Source organism: Callospermophilus lateralis, chromosome X (assembly GCF_048772815.1).
Source record: "Callospermophilus lateralis isolate mCalLat2 chromosome X, mCalLat2.hap1, whole genome shotgun sequence".
Classification (NCBI taxonomy): domain Eukaryota; kingdom Metazoa; phylum Chordata; class Mammalia; order Rodentia; family Sciuridae; genus Callospermophilus; species Callospermophilus lateralis.
In genome coordinates this window covers 99713136-99733014 of record NC_135325.1, presented here as the reverse complement: position 1 = coordinate 99733014, position 19879 = coordinate 99713136, and the positions used below count along the sequence as shown (strand labels likewise).

At 38.4% G+C, this 19879-nt stretch overlaps 1 protein-coding gene across 2 annotated transcripts in view; it reads right to left on the bottom strand.

Annotated features, from left to right (window-relative positions):
* Nucleotides 1-19879, bottom strand: part of Gria3 (glutamate ionotropic receptor AMPA type subunit 3) — a 266322-nt gene that overhangs the window by 191800 nt on the left and 54643 nt on the right. For both annotated transcript variants that reach the window (XM_077107716.1, XM_077107715.1), the window contains exon 3: nucleotides 4438-4677. In XM_077107716.1, coding sequence (XP_076963831.1) covers nucleotides 4438-4677 — 240 coding nt within the window. The remainder of the gene's footprint in view (nucleotides 1-4437; nucleotides 4678-19879) is intronic.

Here is a 19879-nt window from a genome sequence, read left to right as displayed (position 1 = left end):
TAACTTCATTTCTTCTCTCCTTCCCATCATCACCTTTCTTCCCTTCCTATCCTTTCTCCCTCCCATGCCCTTCTTTCCTGTTTTTTCTCCCCTTCTTTTCTTTTTTTTTCTTTTTTTTCTACTTTCCAACATTAAAAACAGACATGGGTTTATTCTTGATGAATCAGTAATGGAGGCTGAAATCAGGTCTGTGCTATGTACTAGGGGAGACATAAAGTATAAATCTAGGGGCTAGCCAGTTTTTTTTTAATTATCATACTGGAGAGAAGGGCTTGGGAAGGTGAGAAGACCTGGTGAAATACTAGTGGAAAGTGGTTAAATGCTAAGGGAATGACATGGACAAAAGGGTTGTGTGGGTGTTTAGGGGTGGGCAAGATTGCTGCTTGTCAAAACTGGCTCTACTCTTCCTCAGCCACCTCAGTGTCTTATCCAGTCTCTCAAGCCAAAAGCTCAGTAGCCATCCATGAATCCTTCCTCCCCTTCACTTCCTGCAGTCTGACTTTGTCCTCAAGTTCTGTTGCTTTTTGTTTCAAACAATATTTCTATTCCAATCCTCCAATTCCAGCCTAGTTTAAGCTGCCATCATTCTCACCTGGATGATCACAATGGTCTTTTAATTGTATTCTCTTTCCACACTCCATTTTCTACAGAAGCTTAAATCAAGTCATGTGACTCTCTTGCTTGGAATACTTCAATGATTTCCTATTCTACTAAGAAAAGAATCCATATTCCTATCACTGGTAAATTATCTTTCAGGGAACTTTCTTCCTACGCATTACTCTTTAGCAACATGTGTCTTCTTTCAGTTCCTCAAACATGCCATAGGGCCTTTGCATTTGCTATTTTTTAAAATAAGGAATGGAGAGATAAATAGAGATTGTACAGAGGGGGCAGATAACATACTTAGTCAGCCCCATAATTTTTGAAAAATTTTGGATTAAGGTTCTATTTCTGCTTGAAACTCTTCCTCTCTGCTCACCACATGGTTGCCTCTTTCTAATCTTTTAGTTCTTAGCTTAAAAGCTCCTATCTCAATTAGGCTGTAACTAAGCCTCCTTTTAAAATTAGGGCCTATCTATTGATATTATCTTTTCTTTGTTTCCGTCACAGCATCTTATCTAAATGTGTTATTAATTCATTAGTTTACATGATTTTGTCTATTTCCCTAATTAGAACATAAGCTTTATAACAGTAGGAACCAAATATATCATACTTATCATTATAACCCTAGCATCTACTGAATGAAAAAGTGAATGAACTAGTGTGTACTTAAGTGGTCAGGAAAGGATACCTTGGAGAGGCAGAGTTTTAGGTGGGTTTTGAAAAATGAAAGGATGGGTGTGATTTTCATAATGAAAATGAAGGAAAAATTTCAGGTAGTTGTAGAAGTGAACAACTAAAGCAGGCATGCCCAATAGTGGAAAATGGAAAGTGCCTACAGTGGAAGTTTCTCACAAGGTAGCATAGGGAGAACAGGCTTGTTAGTTGATTGAGGTATAATCATGTGGAGTCTTGAAAAAGAGACTGCTTTCTTTTTCCATTGTGGGCAACAGAAACCTATTAAAAATTTTGGGGCAGGTTACTGGTACCATGTTTTGAGAAGATTTTCCAAGAGGAAGATTAGTATAAAGTTTATGAAGCTGGGTACAGTGATGTATACCTGTAATTGCAGCCTAGGAGGCTGAGGCAGGAGGATCACAAGTTTGAAGCCAGCCTCAGCAATTTAGCAAGACCCTGTCTCAAAAAAACATAAATAAATCTGAGGATGTAATGTAGTGGTAGAGTATGCCTGGGTCAAATCCCCAGTACTACACATACACACGAAAATTGATGAGACCCTCATCGTTATACAAAATACATGTATGATGATGTGAGGGGGAAGAAAAAAAAGAGAGAGAACAGTGTCACAGTAGATTGGGTAGAGAGAGGCGATGGGAGGGGAGGGGAGGGGAGATAGGAAGGTCAGCAGAATAAAATAGACACTAGGAGTGCTGTATGTATACACATGGATGTATAACCAATGTGATCCTGCAACCTGTACACATGGAAAAATGAGAATTCATACCCCATTTGAATCAAATGTATAATATGTCAAGATCATTGTATTGTCATGAGCAACTAATAAAAAAATAAAATAAAAAGAAAATTGATGAAAAGTACTTCTCAAAAACAGAGCACATTAGTTTCATTAGAGGCTACAGGGGAAAGAAATATGAAATAAAATGGGTCAGAAATGTTTCTTTCTAACTTCTTTTTAATTTTTATAGAAATTTTTGTGGTTCTAGGGATGGACCCAGGGCCTCATGCATGCTAGGTAAACACTCTACCACTGAGCTGCACCCTCAGCTCACAAGAAAGTTTTCTTTTGGCTCTGAGACCATAGAATTGTCCAAACTACTTAGTGAGAAAATTTTGGGAAAAGAGATGCAGGGATAAGAAATAGACATAGATGACATTTGCTTCCTTTTCTCTAATAGAGAACTAATGAAAAGAGATGGGTCACAGGAGACGAGGAGAGAATATATTGAGTCTTCTGTTTGTGAATAAATGGGACTTACAGTATTGGTAGAAGGGATGTTTAGTTTCGAAAAGTTTCAGGAACTGATTTTCAAACCTCAGTTCTGAAAACTAAATTGCTATGCATTAGGTTGCATTATATACAGTATATGGAAATAGGCTAATTTATTCTCAGTTCTTGAACAAAATGAAATGCATTAAAATTTAGCAAATTGTGAATTAGAACATTCAAAGTATTTTGGTACCCTAGTCAAACAAAGCTCTGGTTGAACACAGAGATCCTTCCTGACTCTGTCCTTTGTTCCTGTGCTACCCCCCCCATCTCCATTTCCCTCCTTTCTTGCAATCTGCAACTTGCCTATCCCTCAAGGCTATCTCTAGCAAGCTTTCTCTGAAAACTCTTCTTTTGGAGTGATAGCTTTTCTTAAGGCAATCAGAACAATTTGATATTATTCTGTATTGTTCAGGAACTTTTTCATGAATATTCTTTCCTATTCATTCCTATTGAAATCACATTATATATACATCTGTCACAGGATTGGAGCAAACCACTGTGGGTTGGTTGATAATGGCTTGTAGAATTGATTGACTAACTGATAATATATATTTGGATTATAGCAAGATACAAAGTGCCCTGTGTCTAACATAATCTCTCAAAAGTATCACAGAATCATGGAATACTACATTAAGAAGGGGACAACACCTTAATGGAGGGGGAGAGATCAAGGCCAAGAGAGCTTCAGTGAGTTGGTCATGGTCAGAGAGTTAGTTGGTGGCAGATCTTGGATTAGAAATCTGGTCTCCTGCTCCAGGGTCTTGAAATGTGATAATATTTTGGAGGTGAGTACCATAGGAAAATACAGGCTTAATTATTTTATGATAGAATCTGATGATATGGTAAAATGAGATTAAAGAGTACTCTGGGTTTCCAAGAGCAACATGGCCTTTCAAGTTAAGTTAGGAGAAGGACCTCCTCTCCAGGTACCCCTCTGGAAGACAGACCTTCCATTTGTTCCTTCCTTCCTTAAGAGTGAAAACTGTGAGCCAGAGAGAATCATTCTTACTTCATAACCAGAGTTACAGGTAAATGACTAATTAAAGAACATTTTCTTCTGGAATGTCTTGGATGATCCCTTTGTTTTACTCAGAAACCAATTCCTCAACATCAACTGGGTTTTGGAGACCATTTAGCTGAATTATGATGTGTGTGCTTTAGCTAATTAATACACCTTACTATATAGTGTTTAAGATTAGACTTAATTTCTGAAACTGTTTCAAAAGAATTTGTTCTCAATATATTCTATCACTATTAGAAAAATCATCTATTCTCAAAGACCAAGTTAGGGTCAACTTATTATTTCTCTCAGGTAATGGTTGAGGCCCTGTAAGTTGAAGACCTAGTGTGATCTGGTAGAATAAATCCTAGATGCAGAAGACATTGTCACCAGTCCCATATCTATGGTGTAACTGCTGTGGGACAAAGCACATTTCCTTCTTTGCTTCAGTTATATCATCTATGAGGCGGATAATTATCGTCTCTGACAGGATTAATCTTCCTAAACTTTTCAGCTTAGGCCTTTCCATAGGCTGATCTGCTTTTACTTTGTGCATTTTGGAACAGAAAAACATTTTTGAGTTGCTGGGCTCCTTTTCAACAACAGTGTTTCAACCAAGAGGGTATCCTGAATTGCATTAGTCATATACAGCACGAGGATATACATAAAGCTTGAAAATTAGATTCTAAAACTACAATTACTTTAATTTTTGTCTTAATCATTAATTTTCTTTGAATATTAAATACAAAAAACTCAAAAAGAGTACTATGTTTTATTTTTTGGGGGAAGAAAAAGGCAATGAGTTGGAAATGGAACACCACTATTACAAGAATAACCAAAGAAGGAAGCAGATACCTCTTCTTACCTCTTTCTGTGTCGTAGAGATACACAAACTTCTCCCATTTGTAGTGACCCAGGAGACTCAGAATAGCGCCCTTCAAGGCTGGGCGCATCTGAATGACAAACTGCACATCTGCATCAGTGGGAAAGCTAGGTGTGACAAAGGATGTGTGCAGGGCCCCACAGAATGAGGTCAGGGTGTTCATTGACATCTGGTCATAGAATCCAAAGATGGCATACACCCCTCTCGAGAACTGGGAGCAGACTGGAACGAGAAAAAGAAAAAGAAATTTCAATAGGCCCACTGTCCCTTGCTGCAGGTTGTAGAGTAGGAAATTCAATATACAGTTAAGCTCTAAATTACATGCCTCAGAAGAAAAGAAAAACATCAAAAAATCTCTAGAAGCCTTTGAAAGCCCAGTTACACAGCAGGAGAAGAGTAAGAAAGGCAAGAGTTTATATGAAATAGTTACATATTGTCTATGTCTACTATGACCAGAGGAAACGAAAGAAATGTGGGAAGGAAAGAGATCAAGCTTTCTTGCCCTCTTTCAAGCTCAATTCTGAGGCATTTGGGACTCTTGTATTTTCACCATAGCTGCCCAGGGACCTTTTATTATAGCTATAACCCCATCAAGATACAACTTCAAGGGGTCTTTCCACCCCTTCAGTGCTTTTTCTTTCATGTCACAATAAACTGATAATTTAGTCAGACTAATTGCTAATGACATGTAACTATGTTACACAGTGCTTCAACAACAGCTTTTGTATGATTAAGACCCTTAGTGTAGGCTACTGATTTAGAGGACTTAAGATTCTGGGCATGCTTGGGAATGACTGGTCTTTCAGTGCCTATTGAGTCACACAGGGTAGGTGGCTGCCTATTCTGCCCAAGTACAATTGACAAAGTTCTATCTTGCATTTATTTTGTAGACTCATTATCCTACATGTGAAAATTTCATGTCCCCCTTATGGTTGCTGTCCATTTTCCTTCATTTCAAAGTGGGCCATGTCACTGCCTCTTCCCTCTTCTGGCCCAGATGAGCTTAAAAAATGTGAACCAATTTCAATATTAGCTTCAGGAGGACATAATTAGCAAAACAAATCAGCTACAACAACACCGTGTGGTGCATTCCCAAACCAAGTGGAAATGATCTTTAGATTATCTGCACCACTGCTCCCTTCCATTCATGCGAAGCAGACATAACAGGCTTAATGTGGTGTGATTTAAGGGGTCCTACATGGTCTCCCTTTCTGCTAGGAAACCCTAAGTGCCAGTGTTAGGCTTGCTTCAGGTTTAGGGTGTTGAAAAAGAGTTTGTGGGTTGGGAGGAGGATTAAATAAAATCTTTTAAGGCCATTATCATGGTAAGATGAAATGCTCATTCAGATGCCAAGATGAGTGGGAAAGTGAAAAGATTAGTTTTGATGGAAACGAGTGGATTGGAGAACAGAATTGGATCCTCACTGGGAGGAGAAACAATAAAGGCACTGGGCACTAAAAAGAAGAACGGCATTAGATGTAGGATGAAGGCAAGTGGAAAACCAAATTAACTTATTTCTTGACTCTCTTGTGAGAAATATAGTTTTCAGTGTCTGTGGTATCTTATTTTTTTGCACATGCCATTTAAATCTGTTTATTAGGGCTGCTCTCTTTTATCAGCCCAACTCATTAGTCATTGGCTTGAGGGTACCATTTCAAAGATTATCAGCCACTCAGTCATCTCCAACATGGGAAACAGTAGCCTTCGACTTGAGGAATTCTAAGTGACCTCAAAACACATGCACAGAAAAGGTTTTTATGTTAAAAGGAGAAAGCCAGCTAGAGAGTGAATCTAGGGTACTTCTTGGCAGGGGACACAGGGAGTACTCAAAAACCAAAAAGGATGCCTTTGGTTATTACCAAGGGAGACACTAAAGAAAAATCCCATTCTCAAATTAATCTTGTAAATGGAAAGTTTTTGCAATACCAGGTCAAATCTTAGTACATATAATGTTCTGTGAAAGATTGTCCAATTTTATGCTAATATTTTTCTCCAAAATTGGTAATAAGTGTGATAACAGCCACTGATAATAATTACAGCCAATAATAGTGATAAACAGTACTTAGCTAGGCACTATGTTAAGTACTATACAAATAATGTTTTCACAAGCTACTAATACATTGCTACTATTACTATTTAATCTGAGAAAACATTCAGCATTTGTTTTTTGGGATTGGCTAACTTCACTTAGCATTATATTCTCCAACTCCATCCATTTACCTGCAAATGTCATGATTTTATTCTCTTTTATTGCTGAGTAATATTCCATTCTGTATATATACAACAATTTCTTTATCCATTCATCTACTGATGGGCATCTAGGTTGGTTCAACGGTTTAACTGTTGTGAATTGTGTTTTTAAAAAAGTTGTTAAAATAACTTTTGTACACAAAGTTTAACACAAAATTTCATAGATTAAAGTGCAATAAAATCCTGTAATAATTGCTTCTAAAAAATAATTCTGAGACTGAAAAATGTTCTAGCTATTAAGTGAAGGAGCCAGGATTTGAACCTGAGTCCGTCTATTTTCAAAACGTACACTCCTTGGGACCCAAATCCAACAATGTCATTGAAGTGTAACTGTTGGCCCATATCATATAGGGTTTCCAGATTTAGCAAATGAAAATATGACATGCTCAATTAATTCAAATTTCAGATATATAAGTTATTTGAGTATAAATATGTCTCAAATTCATACATTACAAATATTTGTTGATTATCTGAAATTCAAATTCAACTGACAATTCTGATTTTATTTGGTAGCCCTATAAAAACAACCTGTCTTTACTAATGGTCATGGGACTAGATGGCTGAAACACAGAATCACGATCCTTCAATCAGAATGATTTAGTGAATAGCTGGTAATTCTCAGGTCCATATTGACTAGTAAGTAGGAGATGAAGATTCATAAACCCTATACAAATATAGACTTCTGGGAAGATGAAACATATTTTCAACAGCCAGACTAGATTATGGATAATAATTGAGGGGAAATTGGTTAATGGAAAAATATGGTATTATTCTTCTACTGTTTTTGAGTATTGGGGTATATAATTAATCATTACTTGTTTAAATGTGAAATGTTCATAATTTATTTATTAAATTTATTTATCTATTTATTTAGATAACAATGTATAAACCCATCATCCAACCCAAGAACTGTAGCATTACCAACAACTTTTTTTACTTCTATGTTTCTCCCTATTTTACCTCTTTCTTGACAACCCTCCTTCCATAACTGTTTCTTGGATTTCATATTTATCATTAATTTTGGTCATTTAAAAATATATAAAACACATATACCTAGACACTATACTTTTATTTTTGTTTGTCTTAGGACTTCATAACAAGGGAATCAGATTTTATATGTAAAACTCAGACTTTAGTAAAATTTTGTGAATCATCTCCTGGAAGGTGTACCCTTTGAAATTTTTAAGCCTTTGTATGATGGTGAGCAGAATGAGACAAAGGAAGACCTTATAGGAAGGAGTGGGAAGGAGGTATGAGGGAACCAACTGAAAATCAAATATTCCAAACTAAACATATACCTTTGGTTGTGACTCAGGTGAGGACTAAAGAGTATTATAGATTAGTAGCAATCCTCAGGGAATAGTATGCTACCATAGTCCAAAAAGCAGACACATGGTGGTGGAAATAAAAAAGAAGATTATTAAAAATAGAAGAAAAACCAGCAGAGTAGAGGAAGGGAAATAGGGAGAGGGGAAAAGGGAGGGAAAGAGAATGCATCAGGGGCTGAAATGGAGCAAGTTATATTCCAAGCATGTATGATCATGTCAAAATGAATCCTACTGTTAGATATAACTGTAATGCACTAATAAAATCATTTAAAAAGTGTTGAGAGAAAATCAGTAAACATTCTATTCTTTGTCACATCAAAGAGATAAAGCTGTCCTGCAAATACTAACCCTTGTGTAGAGTTATCCTTGCTCCATCTACTCCAACAATTATAGATAACATTAGAAGGGCCAGTAAGGAGTAGCTCAATGGAAAATAATAGCTACCATAGAAAGGACAAGATTAATAGTCTCTGAAAGAAGCTGGGATATAGGGGACCCAAGAATGGCCTTTCAAAGAAGATTCTTGGGTCTATTCCTAGCTGCAGAAAGTAGGGCTGACCCACAGGATAGGTTGTATGTTTTAAGGTCCTTAGAATGAGCTAGAAAGAAACTAAACATTTTTTTAATTCATTGATTTTTTTTTCAAGCATAAAATTTAGTGATGTAATCCTTTCTACAAATGAAATTTTAGGTGGAAATGTCCAATATATAAAAAAGGCAAGTGGAGCTCCACTGATTGAAGAGAGTTCCACTGGTCTGTTGTTTCCCTATCATAAAGAAACTGATACAAAGAGGGCTGGGGTTGTGGCTCAGTGGTAGAGCACTGTTCTACATGTGTGAGGCCCTGGGTTCGATACTCAGCACCACATGAAAAAATAAATAAATAGAATAAAGGTATTATACAACTAAAAAATAATTAAAAAAAGAAACTGGCACAAAGAAAGGAAGTATCTTATACAAGGTCACACAATGAATTATGAACCAGACTCTTAGAAATGCTTTGTTGACATCTTATCACCATTACTCCTCCAGAGCGATCTAGGGCAGCAAAGGCTGGGATTCCCTTGGCATAAAACTGACTTGCCCTCTATACTTAGCTCTCAGCCAAGGATTGATCCACCAGGGTTTTCCGATGACTTATCTGCTGACTGCTTCTCTCAGTTCCCTCCTGCCTCCAAAATCAACAATGAGAGCCAGTGGCAGAATGGTGCTTTGGGGGAATTATGATTCGTTGGGAGGATACTTATTTTCTTTCTCTGAATTCTTATTGAACCAAAGTCTCCTTGGTGAAATGCTGATGGGAGAACTATTTATCTTGGTAATTTTATGAAGTCATGAAGCTACAGAGAGAAGGGCATTAGCTTCTGAGACAGGCAGACCGTGGTTCTAATCATTAGCTGTGTGCTATTTTGCAAATTTCTTAGCCCCTCTGCGCCTCAGCATAGGATTGTTATTGTACAGGCAGGTCCTGGAGTTAGACTATATAAGTTGAAACCCTGTATTCATCTTTGTTAGACAAGTTAGTTAATATCTCTGTGCCTTTGACCTAGTTTCCTCATCTGTAAAATTGGGATAATAATAGTGCCTGTCTTAGTATTGCTGTGAAAGTTAAAATGAGTTCATTCGTGGGAAGCACCTATAACAGTGCCTGACATATGACAGATACCAAATTATTGCTAGCTATTTAGCTGTTCAATAAATATTTATTGACTATTAACTATGTGCTAGACACTCTTATAGGTGTTGGGAGATGCTGGAGTGAAAAAATATCCAGTCCTCTTGGAACGTACATACTCATGCAGGGAAAATACAATAAATGAAATAATTAAGTAAAATATAAAAGTATGTTACTTTCCTATGGCCAGCTCTTTTTAAAGCATCCTTTGCCCTCTGTTAGCTCTATCACATTATCCTCCTCACAGTAACCACAGCCCTCGATCTCATACTGAGTTCATAGGTAATATACTTTTTTCATCTCTTTTACCTTCTTTCCCCATTTTTTTCAGTGATCTTTTCTATTCTCATTTCTGGGTAATAATGGGTTAAGAAAGAAACCCTGCTAATTTGGCTCAAGAATGTGTTGCTGTCCTCTGTCTCTTCCTCTTCCTATATAATGTCTCAGTGCTGTAAAATGCTTCCCACCTGGGGCCTCTATGCCCTCTCAGTATGAAACAGCTTGGTTGTCTACTCCCTAAGAGTGCCTGTCTTCATCTCAACCCACTAGCAAAATACCAAATTCTTCTCATTGAGAATGTTGTTTGTGACTACATCCTGGATTCCTGGGGACTCTAGTGTAGCTCCCCAACTGTGTTTCCTTCAATGGTGAGTGACAAGCAAGGCTGGAGCCAGCTGTCACGCTTTTATTTATAGTCCCCAAGTCTGTAGGGTGAGGACAGGTATTGTTAATGTACAGCGTGGCAGCTAATTACACCACCCATGTTCCAAAAGGCATCATTACAAAAATGTCAAACAACTTGATTATCCCAAAGATCAGAATAACAATATTGCATATCATTTACAGAACACTTTTGAATTCATACCCTTTTGAATCAAGAAGGAAAAAGGAAACTGAAATCTCTTGCTGACTTAATGATCACATTTGGAACAAGCAGGAAGCAGAAAAATATAGCTATAATGGAGTTGGTGGATACATATCAAAAGGTTTTCTATATAATACCAGAGTATAGTGGATTTCAGTGGGCCAAAGAAACTAGCACTGCAAAGGAACTTCAGAGATTTCTAAACTTGTAGTGTTGATCCATTGGTGCATTTCCAGTCTGGTAAATTAAATATGTGTGTATTTGTGTAGGCGTGTTTATATTGGGGTAAGAACAATGACTATTATTTCTTAGGAAGCATGGTCCTTTTATGCTTTCTACTTTCTAGTGTTGAACATAGAGTCCTTTTTATTCTGAAATGGTGATGTTCATGATAATTATGTGGTCTACCATAGAGGAGATTATATCTGTGTCTATATCCTGTATCTTCTATTGGTATACAAAATCATTATCCCTCAAAAGATACCTATGTCCATATCCTCTAAATCTATGAATTAGTTACATGGTAAAGAAGAATTAAGATTCCAGATGGAATTAAGTTTACTAATGGGCTAATCCCCAAACAAATTATGGTCTGGGGATGTAGCTCAGTGGTACAGGCCTGCCTAGCATGCGCAAGGCCCTGGGTTCAGCCCCCAGTATCACAAAACTAGTGAGATTATCCTGGATTATTTACATGGCTTAATGTGATCATAAGGCTCCTTAAATATGGCAGACAAAGGCAAAGAAAAAAGCCAGAAAAAGAGTAATATGATATGGGAAACATTTGACTGGGCTTTGCTAGCTTTGAAGTTAAAAGGGGGCCATGGACTATGGAATGTGAGTGGCTTCTAAAAGTTGGAAAAGGCAAGCAAACGGGTTTTCCTTTAGGGCCACCAGATGGGATGCAGTCCTGATGACACCTTGGTTTTAGTGTGGTAAGACCCATCCCAGACTTCTGACTTGCAAAAATGGTAGATAGTAAAATTATGGTCCTTCGGTCCTTCCTTCCTTCCTTCCCTTCCTTTCCTTCCTCCCTTCTTCCCTCCCTCCCTCTCTTCCTTCTTCCCTCCTTCCCTCCCCCTCTCTCTCTCTCTTTCTTTTACTGGGGATCAAACCCAGGGCCTTGCACATCCTAGGCAAGTGCTCCACCACTGAGAGCCATCTCTGGTCCCAAATTGTGCTGTTTTAATTTACTAAATTTATGTTAAATTTTCACAACAGCAGCAAATAGAATGCTAATATTAAACAGCAAAATTAAAAGGTTAGTAACTCTCTGGGTTAGTCTATACTTCCTTCACCTTTCTTTGCTTCAACATATTCCTGATTGCAGAAGTCCCCAGAAGGTACAAACTAATAATCCAGTTCAGCTTCCCATTCAGTACAGGAGCCACTTCCCCTAATGTTGGATTGTTTTACCTTGAATCCTCCCAGTACCAAGGGAACTCACTACTTCTCTTGGGCAGTAGCTCTGGCCTCAACTTATTTTTACAGGAAGCTCAATAATGCAAGAGATGTGCTAAGGAGATGTATAATAGCCGTTAGCTATTCAAGTTTGTGCCTGTAGTCTCTCTATGCTGCCTTCTTCCTGTCAGACTGACCATCTGCTAAAAGATTTCATTTTCCTCTCTATTCTTGCCACCTCCAGAAACTATCATTTGAACTCCTTTGCCACTCTCACTAATGATGGGATGATGAGGACTTTGAAGTCCTCAGCTTCTGCAGGCTAGTTTCTGTTCCCATCACTACTGAAGCTGATCTCTCAGGTTTGATGAACTAACTCCTCACTGACAAATCCGACTCTATTCACAGATGTCATTGGACTTGACTGCTGAGCAGCATTTGATAGTGTTGTTCAAATCCTCCCCCTTGGAATACTTTCTTTTTTCCAGAGCACTAAATTCTACTGGCTTGATCTTCATAACTCCTTTTTGATTTCCACTTGGTCTAACCCCTCAGTGATGATGCCTTCAAAAATTTTGTCCCTTGCCCTTTTCTTTCCTTAAATGTTTTTATTTTAATTCAGCAAATATTTATGAAGGACCTGCTATGTGCCAGGCAGGGGAATATCATCTCCCTACTTCCATGGATGATTTCCAAGTAGGTACCTGTGCCTTCAGCTATACTCTTAAGTTCCAGATTCACATTTCTAACTGCTCATAAAACAGCTTCACTCAGAGGCCTTCAAGACATCACAAACTCAGCACATTATTTTTCCGCTCACATCTTCCACCTGTGGGACTGCTCCTCTTGTTTCTTCTAACCCTAAAGGTAATCCATGCCTTCACTCTCTCCTCACTCCCATATCCCATTCTTTTGTAATGGTTGTTCTATTCTACCTCTAAAGTTGAATATCTATATCTGGTTTGTCTTCAGTTTCAGTTCTCATTCCTTCTCTCAGACTATGAGAGTAGTCTTTTCACTGGTCATCTGCTTCCAGTATTTTCCTAGTCTTACTTCTTTTGGTTTCAACTGACCAATCAAAATTTACCTATCCTAGCTCCTATTTCAGCAAAGATCTACCCTGTGTATAAGTTGTTAATGAACTAATAAATGAAACTTTGCAAATGAGCCTGCTCAAATTTTCTCAGCCTCAGCACTATCAACATTTTAGGCTGGATAATTGATGTGAGAGCTGTCCTATGCAGTGTAGGATATTTAGTAGCATCTCTGGTCTCTATCCATTAGAGTCAGTCCAACAGCATACTCTACCCACAACTGTGACAACCCCAAATGCCTCAAAACCTCATCAACCATCACCCAGAAGGCAACAATCACTCTTGCCCACACAGAGAACCACAGGTTTAGCTTATGATTTCTTGAATAGAACAAAGCCTTAGTCCAATGAAAATGTATTCATATCTAGAAGATCCTAAAGGAGTTGTTTTCATGGTGAAAACTTAGGAAGGGTGGATATTTTGGATTATATCCACCAAATACGCAGCTAACTTCCTGTCCTGCCCTTTAATTGGCTATTTATATTTTAACCTGGAGATGTGGGAGAAGGAGAGTTAAATGAAGGATGGAAATGGTAGAGTAGGTGTGGGGTGGTAGTCAGTTCATACCTTCTTTAGGTTCATGTAGATCAGCCCACACCCACCCCAAATACCCCTTGATCTTGGATCCTAGTAACCAGAGCAGGTGCTTTTAGGTTCTAGAGTCAGAATAAGATGTCAGCCCCATTCTCCAGCTGATGATTCCATGGTTTAATTATCATCTTGGGGTTAATTCCCTTGAACATTTTGTTCTGCTCTCAGAAGTACACTGCCTTCTGACAGTCTAACTAGTTATTTTTGCAATTACATGGCATGTATCTAAACGCTAGCAAAGAAAACACTCATTATCAACATTTGATCGTACTTGAATATAACGGCTTGCAAATGCAGACATTAACATACAAACACATGTATTTTGGAAAATTCATTTTATATCCATAAGCATAAGCTACCCTTCCATAGCAGTGTCAGAAATGGCAGGAGAGGTGCTGGAATGGGTTAGGATAAGGGGGTGCTTTTGAGGTCCTTTTATATGTTTACAGTTAAACATTGGATCTCAGTAGTCAGAGGTGGGTCTTAAATTTTTTGTTTATTCATCCATCAAATAAATTCTGAGTTCTTATTTTGTGACAAACACTATCACTGTGTGACCTTGGGCCAGTCACCTCACTGAGCTTCAGGTCTGTCATTTTTAAGGCAGCAACACATCTGCCCTACCCACCTCACAGGGATGTACAGCAAATTAATAGGAGTAATAGCTGAAACTCATATTTGAAAAATGACAAAAACTCTCTGTCAGTGAGTAAATAGTGTTGGTACTCGGCTCCTAGTAATCATCATACTCATAACAAATAACAGAATTATCATTCTTCTCACCCTCAGTTTCTGCCATTCACTCACTTATCTCCATCAATCATGTGTAGTCAGGGTCCTGTTTTGACTTATGACTCATTTTACATGGGATTTAGCTGGACTCTTAATTGAAAAACTAATTGATCCAGTGATCCAATCACAGTTAATGAAAAAATTTCTAAAGCTGGACAGAAAAGCGATGTTTTATAATACCTTTGAATCAACACTGAGGTTTGTCAAGGTCAGTTAAGAGCTTCAAGTTTGATACCACGCCATAAAGTATTTGGAAATCTTTTACTTTTGTTACCCATCCTGTGAAGGGAGGGTGAGCTGGGTCCACAAATAAAAATTATTCTTTAGCTGGGTGTGGTGACCCATGCCTGTAATCCCAGTGGCTCTGGAAGCTGAGGTAGGAGGATTGGGAGTTCAAAGCCAGTCTCAGCAATGGCAAGGTGCTAAGCAACTCAGTGAGATCCTGTATCTAAATAAAATATAAAATAGGGCTGGGGATGTGGCTTAGTGATTGAGTGTACCTGGGTTTAATCCCTTGTACCAAAAAAATAATATATATATGCTGCAGTACGGCTGTGGCAAAATAGCCGGGGGATGACGAACAACTTGTATAGATTGATACAGCAGGAATGGAAGTCGTTTATTGTAAGACCGGAGCGATATTTATACATTCCACACAGCTTATCTTAATTAGCATAAACTAGATACAGCAGTCAACCAATAAGGAATTTTCACACTTAATGGCTCACTGGCGTTACTTCACAAACCACTCCCTCTGGCATTTTGCCAGGTGCCATCCAGACTTGTTTACAGACTCTAACATTTCTCTGGCAAAATGCCAGGTGCCATCCTGACTTGTTTACAGACCTTAACATATATATATTCTTAAAAGCTAATTAATGGTTGCTAGAATTTGGACCTGGAATATTCCCTAAAAGGCTCATGTGTTAAAAGCTTGGTGTTTGGAGGTGGGGCTTTCTGGAAGTGATTGGATTATGAGGGCTCTGATCTCACCAATAGATTAATCCATCAATGGGTTCACTATTGAATGTCCTATTAGAAAATGGTGGACACTGTAGGAAGTGGGACCTAGTTGAAGGGAAAGGGTCTTTTGGGGTATGCCCCTGGGGACTATGTATTGTTCAGAACCTGCGCCCTGCCTCAAAGGAACAGAGTAAGTACTGAATAAATGCAGGTTGAATTAGAATCTAAAACATTTAGGTGAGTAGAGGCAGGAGACAACTTTAATATGACCTACTAGTCTAGCACTGTCATGATGCAAATGTTTTAAGTTGCTGTCAAATAGAGTAGCCACTAGCCACATGTGACTATGGAACACTTGAAATGTAGCTAGTTTGACTAAGAAAAAGAACCTTTAAGACTCCTCCCTTGAAATTCTTTCCTGTTTCCAGAGCACTAATTCTATTGGCTTGATCTCCATAATTCTCCATAACTTCTGTTTGGTTTCCACTCCTTTTTGGTTTCCACAGCTGAATCCTCTTCCATGGATCTTGCAGATGTTCCTTCAGTGGCTTGAAAGTAAGACTGTATATCCCCCCACCCCCTATCTTTCCCTCTCTCTCTCTGCTTCTCAGCTGCTATAAAGTAAGTGGCTTTCTTCTGTCATGCCCTTCTGACATGATGTTCCACTTCACCTCAGGTCAGAAGCAATGGAGCCAACTGATCATAGACTTAAATCTCTGAAACTATGAGACAAAATAAATCTTTCCTAAAGTTTTTTTTTCCTCAGGTATCTTGTCACAGCATGAAAAGGTGATGAACACAATGGTTGCCTTTTGTATTATTTTCTGTGGGCTTTGAAATACGTCATCACTTAAACACATAAAAATGAAAATATTGAAATGTTTAGGTCCATCATTAGTCAGGAACACATGCTTTTATTTCCTGTTCTGTTTAAATTGCTTCTTTCATTGTTCTTGTAAGGTGGAATCTCATAATTTTGCTTTGACTGGCCTTGAAGTCGTGGACTCAAGCTATCCTCCCATCCAGCCTCCCAGTTAGCTGGGACTATTTGTGTGTGCCACCATACTAGGTAGAAGTGTTTGTCTGTCACCATAGGGCTTCCATTTAGGCAAACCTCAGTGGCCCCACACAAGATGTTGCAGGGTCCTTTTGCTCTGTATTTGAAAGCTGCTTTGATTGGGAACAGGTACTCTAGCTTGGATCTGATAACAAAGCCCTTTGAAACTGGCTTTCACAAATCCCCCCCAAACTTCTTTTCACTATAGAAGGTCATTCCTTGGCATTTCAGGTCTTGGAAGTAACTTAGAAAAAGACTCAGCATTTTAAAAGGGCATCAAATAGAGAAAGGAACTTGTTCAAAATGTGTTTTTCTATGTCTAGTGACTGTCTAAATGTTGTGTCCAATGTGGTAGCCACAAGCCACATGTGTCCATTTAAAGTTAAATGAGTCTTAAAGGTTCCTTTTCTTAGTCGCACTAGCTACATTTCAAGCGTTCCATAGCCATATGTGGCTAGTGGCTACTATATTGGACAGTACAACCTAAAACGTTTGCATCATGACAGACAGTGCTAGACTAGTAGTTCATATTAAAGTTGTGTCCTGCCAATACTCACCTAAATGTTTTAGATTCTAATTCAACCTGCATTTATTCAGTACTCACTCTGTTCTAGGCACTGTGTCAGTGACTTTCATATTTTTTGGTATGGGGAGGGCATTTTTATATGATTAATGGCAACTGTCAATGTGTAAGCAGTTAGTAGCCTTGTGTAATATGAGGGCCCCTAGAAAGACTTCCTGCCCTTTGAAAGAGAGCCACTGATTACTGTAAGGTTTGAAACATCTGCCTTTATTGGCTAGGATGGTTAATTTCCCTGTTAAGCTGCAAATGTGGCCCAAAAGGAGAATGTATAATTGGTAACAGGTATCACTTATGACTACTTCAGTATGGATTGGTTTGTCAGATTAATTCTGACTGAGAACCAGGTACTGAAGGAATAGGACCTTGATCAGGTAAATTCTTCAGGTTCTTATTGAGAGTCAGGAAGACTCTCAATTTCATTTTTCTATGTGACTTTCTGTTGTTCACTAGGAGAATGCTTCTCCAGTTGTGGGAGTTGGGGACACCTCAATTTAGTGGGCTTTTGTCATCTGAAAGCAAAGGGAAGGAGTAAAATTGGAAACAACAGACCCTGTTAACATGCTATTTGCCAAGGGTAAGACCTGATCTTGTGTTTTGATCAGATATGTATGTTCAGGAAGTCTATAACTTATGTGTGTCAATTCAGCAGACTCTTAAAATTAAATGTTTATTGAAGAATACCAATTACTGTATCAGATACTGAATATATACAGTTCTATGCTTAAGTTCCCTTTCATATGAACTCATTTTGGGGACCTCATAGTGACAGTATGACCTCACCTTTCCTTTGCACTTCTTTTTCTCTATAGTGCTAGGAACCCACCTTCTAATCTCAGTCTCTTTTTATCAAACTCTCTTATGATTTGTTCCAGACCAGAGTCTATGATCAATAAGGGAGAAAGGAAAGGATGAAAGAAAAGTAAACTTCTATGCCCTTCTCTACAGTAATGTTTTGCAAGTTGCTGGGTACAACCAATTTGTGGCTTATGAAATCATTGTACTGAGTCATGACCCAGAATTTAAAAAATAAAAAAAATAAATGAAGTAGAACAAAAAATGTCAAAGTGCATCCATGTGGCAGGGCAAGTATTATTTCACAAACTGATGTTTTGGTTATCAAATTTATGCATGTGTTATCAAATGCATTTCTTTACCACCTTAAACCACTATAACTCCCTGTCCTGTCCCAAACTGAGCAATGGTTTAGTCTACAACATTTGCATCCTCACTGTTTATTTCCTCTTGCAGAAATCCTATCTTATTCTTTTTTCTTTTCTCCAAATCCATCTCTCCTCCCTAGATCCTCTGAGCTCCATCTGAACACATCCCCCCACCCAGCTGGTGTCACACTGAATTGCCACCTGGGGATGGGAGCTGGAGGAGTTTTTGTTCCCACTGACTCAGACAGGAGTGATTAGGGAACATGTATTACTGAATTTTTGAGTTGAGAAAGTGAGTGCTTCTTCCCACAGAGATATTAGCATGCAATGGGGTTAGGTTCAGTGTTGTACAATCCTTCACTTCTAGCCTGGGTCCTATGTGTTTTAACAAGCAGCTCTGGTTCTCAGGCCACCTGTATGTCAGCCAGATTGCACATCTTCTTTTGGAACTTAATCCATTTGTGAGGTAACAAGAGAAACCACTGGTGCAGATCATCATTCAAATAGATTCCTACTTTAACCTCTTGCAACAACACAGAACAGCCGAGTCCTCTTCCATGAATCCTGCAGATGCTCCTTCAGTGGCTTGAAAGTAAGACTGTATCTCCTAAAGTGCCTAACTTGCTCCATGGGGAAGAATCTGACTAAAAATAGCTAGAAATAGCTAGCATTAAGTAAATGCATGTAACTTGTAGAATGTAGTTTCATCTGCAGACAGAATGAGGTACTCCCTCTAGCAATTCACTATTCAGTCATGTATGAACTTGTAATTTTAATGTGCTACCAATGAATACATCTGACCACATTGGAGTTGTCCATTTGCTCCAAGAGGAAGAGGAATTAGGCCTTGGTGATTTTCTTATGCATTGCCACACAAAATTAAAGGCTTTATGATTTCAGATAACAATGGGATCGCCTGAGAGAAGCTGTATGCTCAGTCATAAAAACACTCAAGCCCCCAGAGGTTAGCTAAGGATGCGTGAATAAGGCAAGTGAGCACAGTGTGCCTCATTTTAGGTACTGGGAGCCAGTGACTAGGCCCTATGCACCATATTGCCTCTCAGACACAGTCTAGAACTTTCAGCTTAGAATTCACATTAAGAAAACACAAAGTAGGGGCTGGGGTTGTGGCTCAGTGGTGGAGTGCTCACCTAGCATGCATGAGGCTCTGGAGGGTTTGATCCTCAGCACCACATAAAAGTAAAAATAAAGATATTGTGTCTACCTAAAAGTAAAAAAATAAATATCAATAAAAAGAAAAGAAAACAAAAGTACAGAGATATACATAGTGGATTTTACTCAATAAAATCATTTTGTTTTCTATCCTGTGGTTCTCTATCATTAGGACTTATGATTTATCTAAAAGTTAACTCCCACAATTCTCAATAAGAACTTTATTTCTCATCTTAGCTTGTCTTTCTATGCCATTTTACTCCTTCTTGCTCATGCTGTGTGCCCATCATGAAATTCCATTCCCCAAATATCTACCATTCCAATTCTTGTCCATCTTTCAAAACCTAGCTGAAGTTCCTTCCTCCATGGAGCTCTTCATGTACTTCATCCTCTAAGAGACCTTTTTGTGAGTGCCAACAGTACTTGGCCTGAAGTATCCATTTTGGCAGTTGAGAATAGCATGGTTGGACCCAGCTGTAGTCTGCTTGCCTC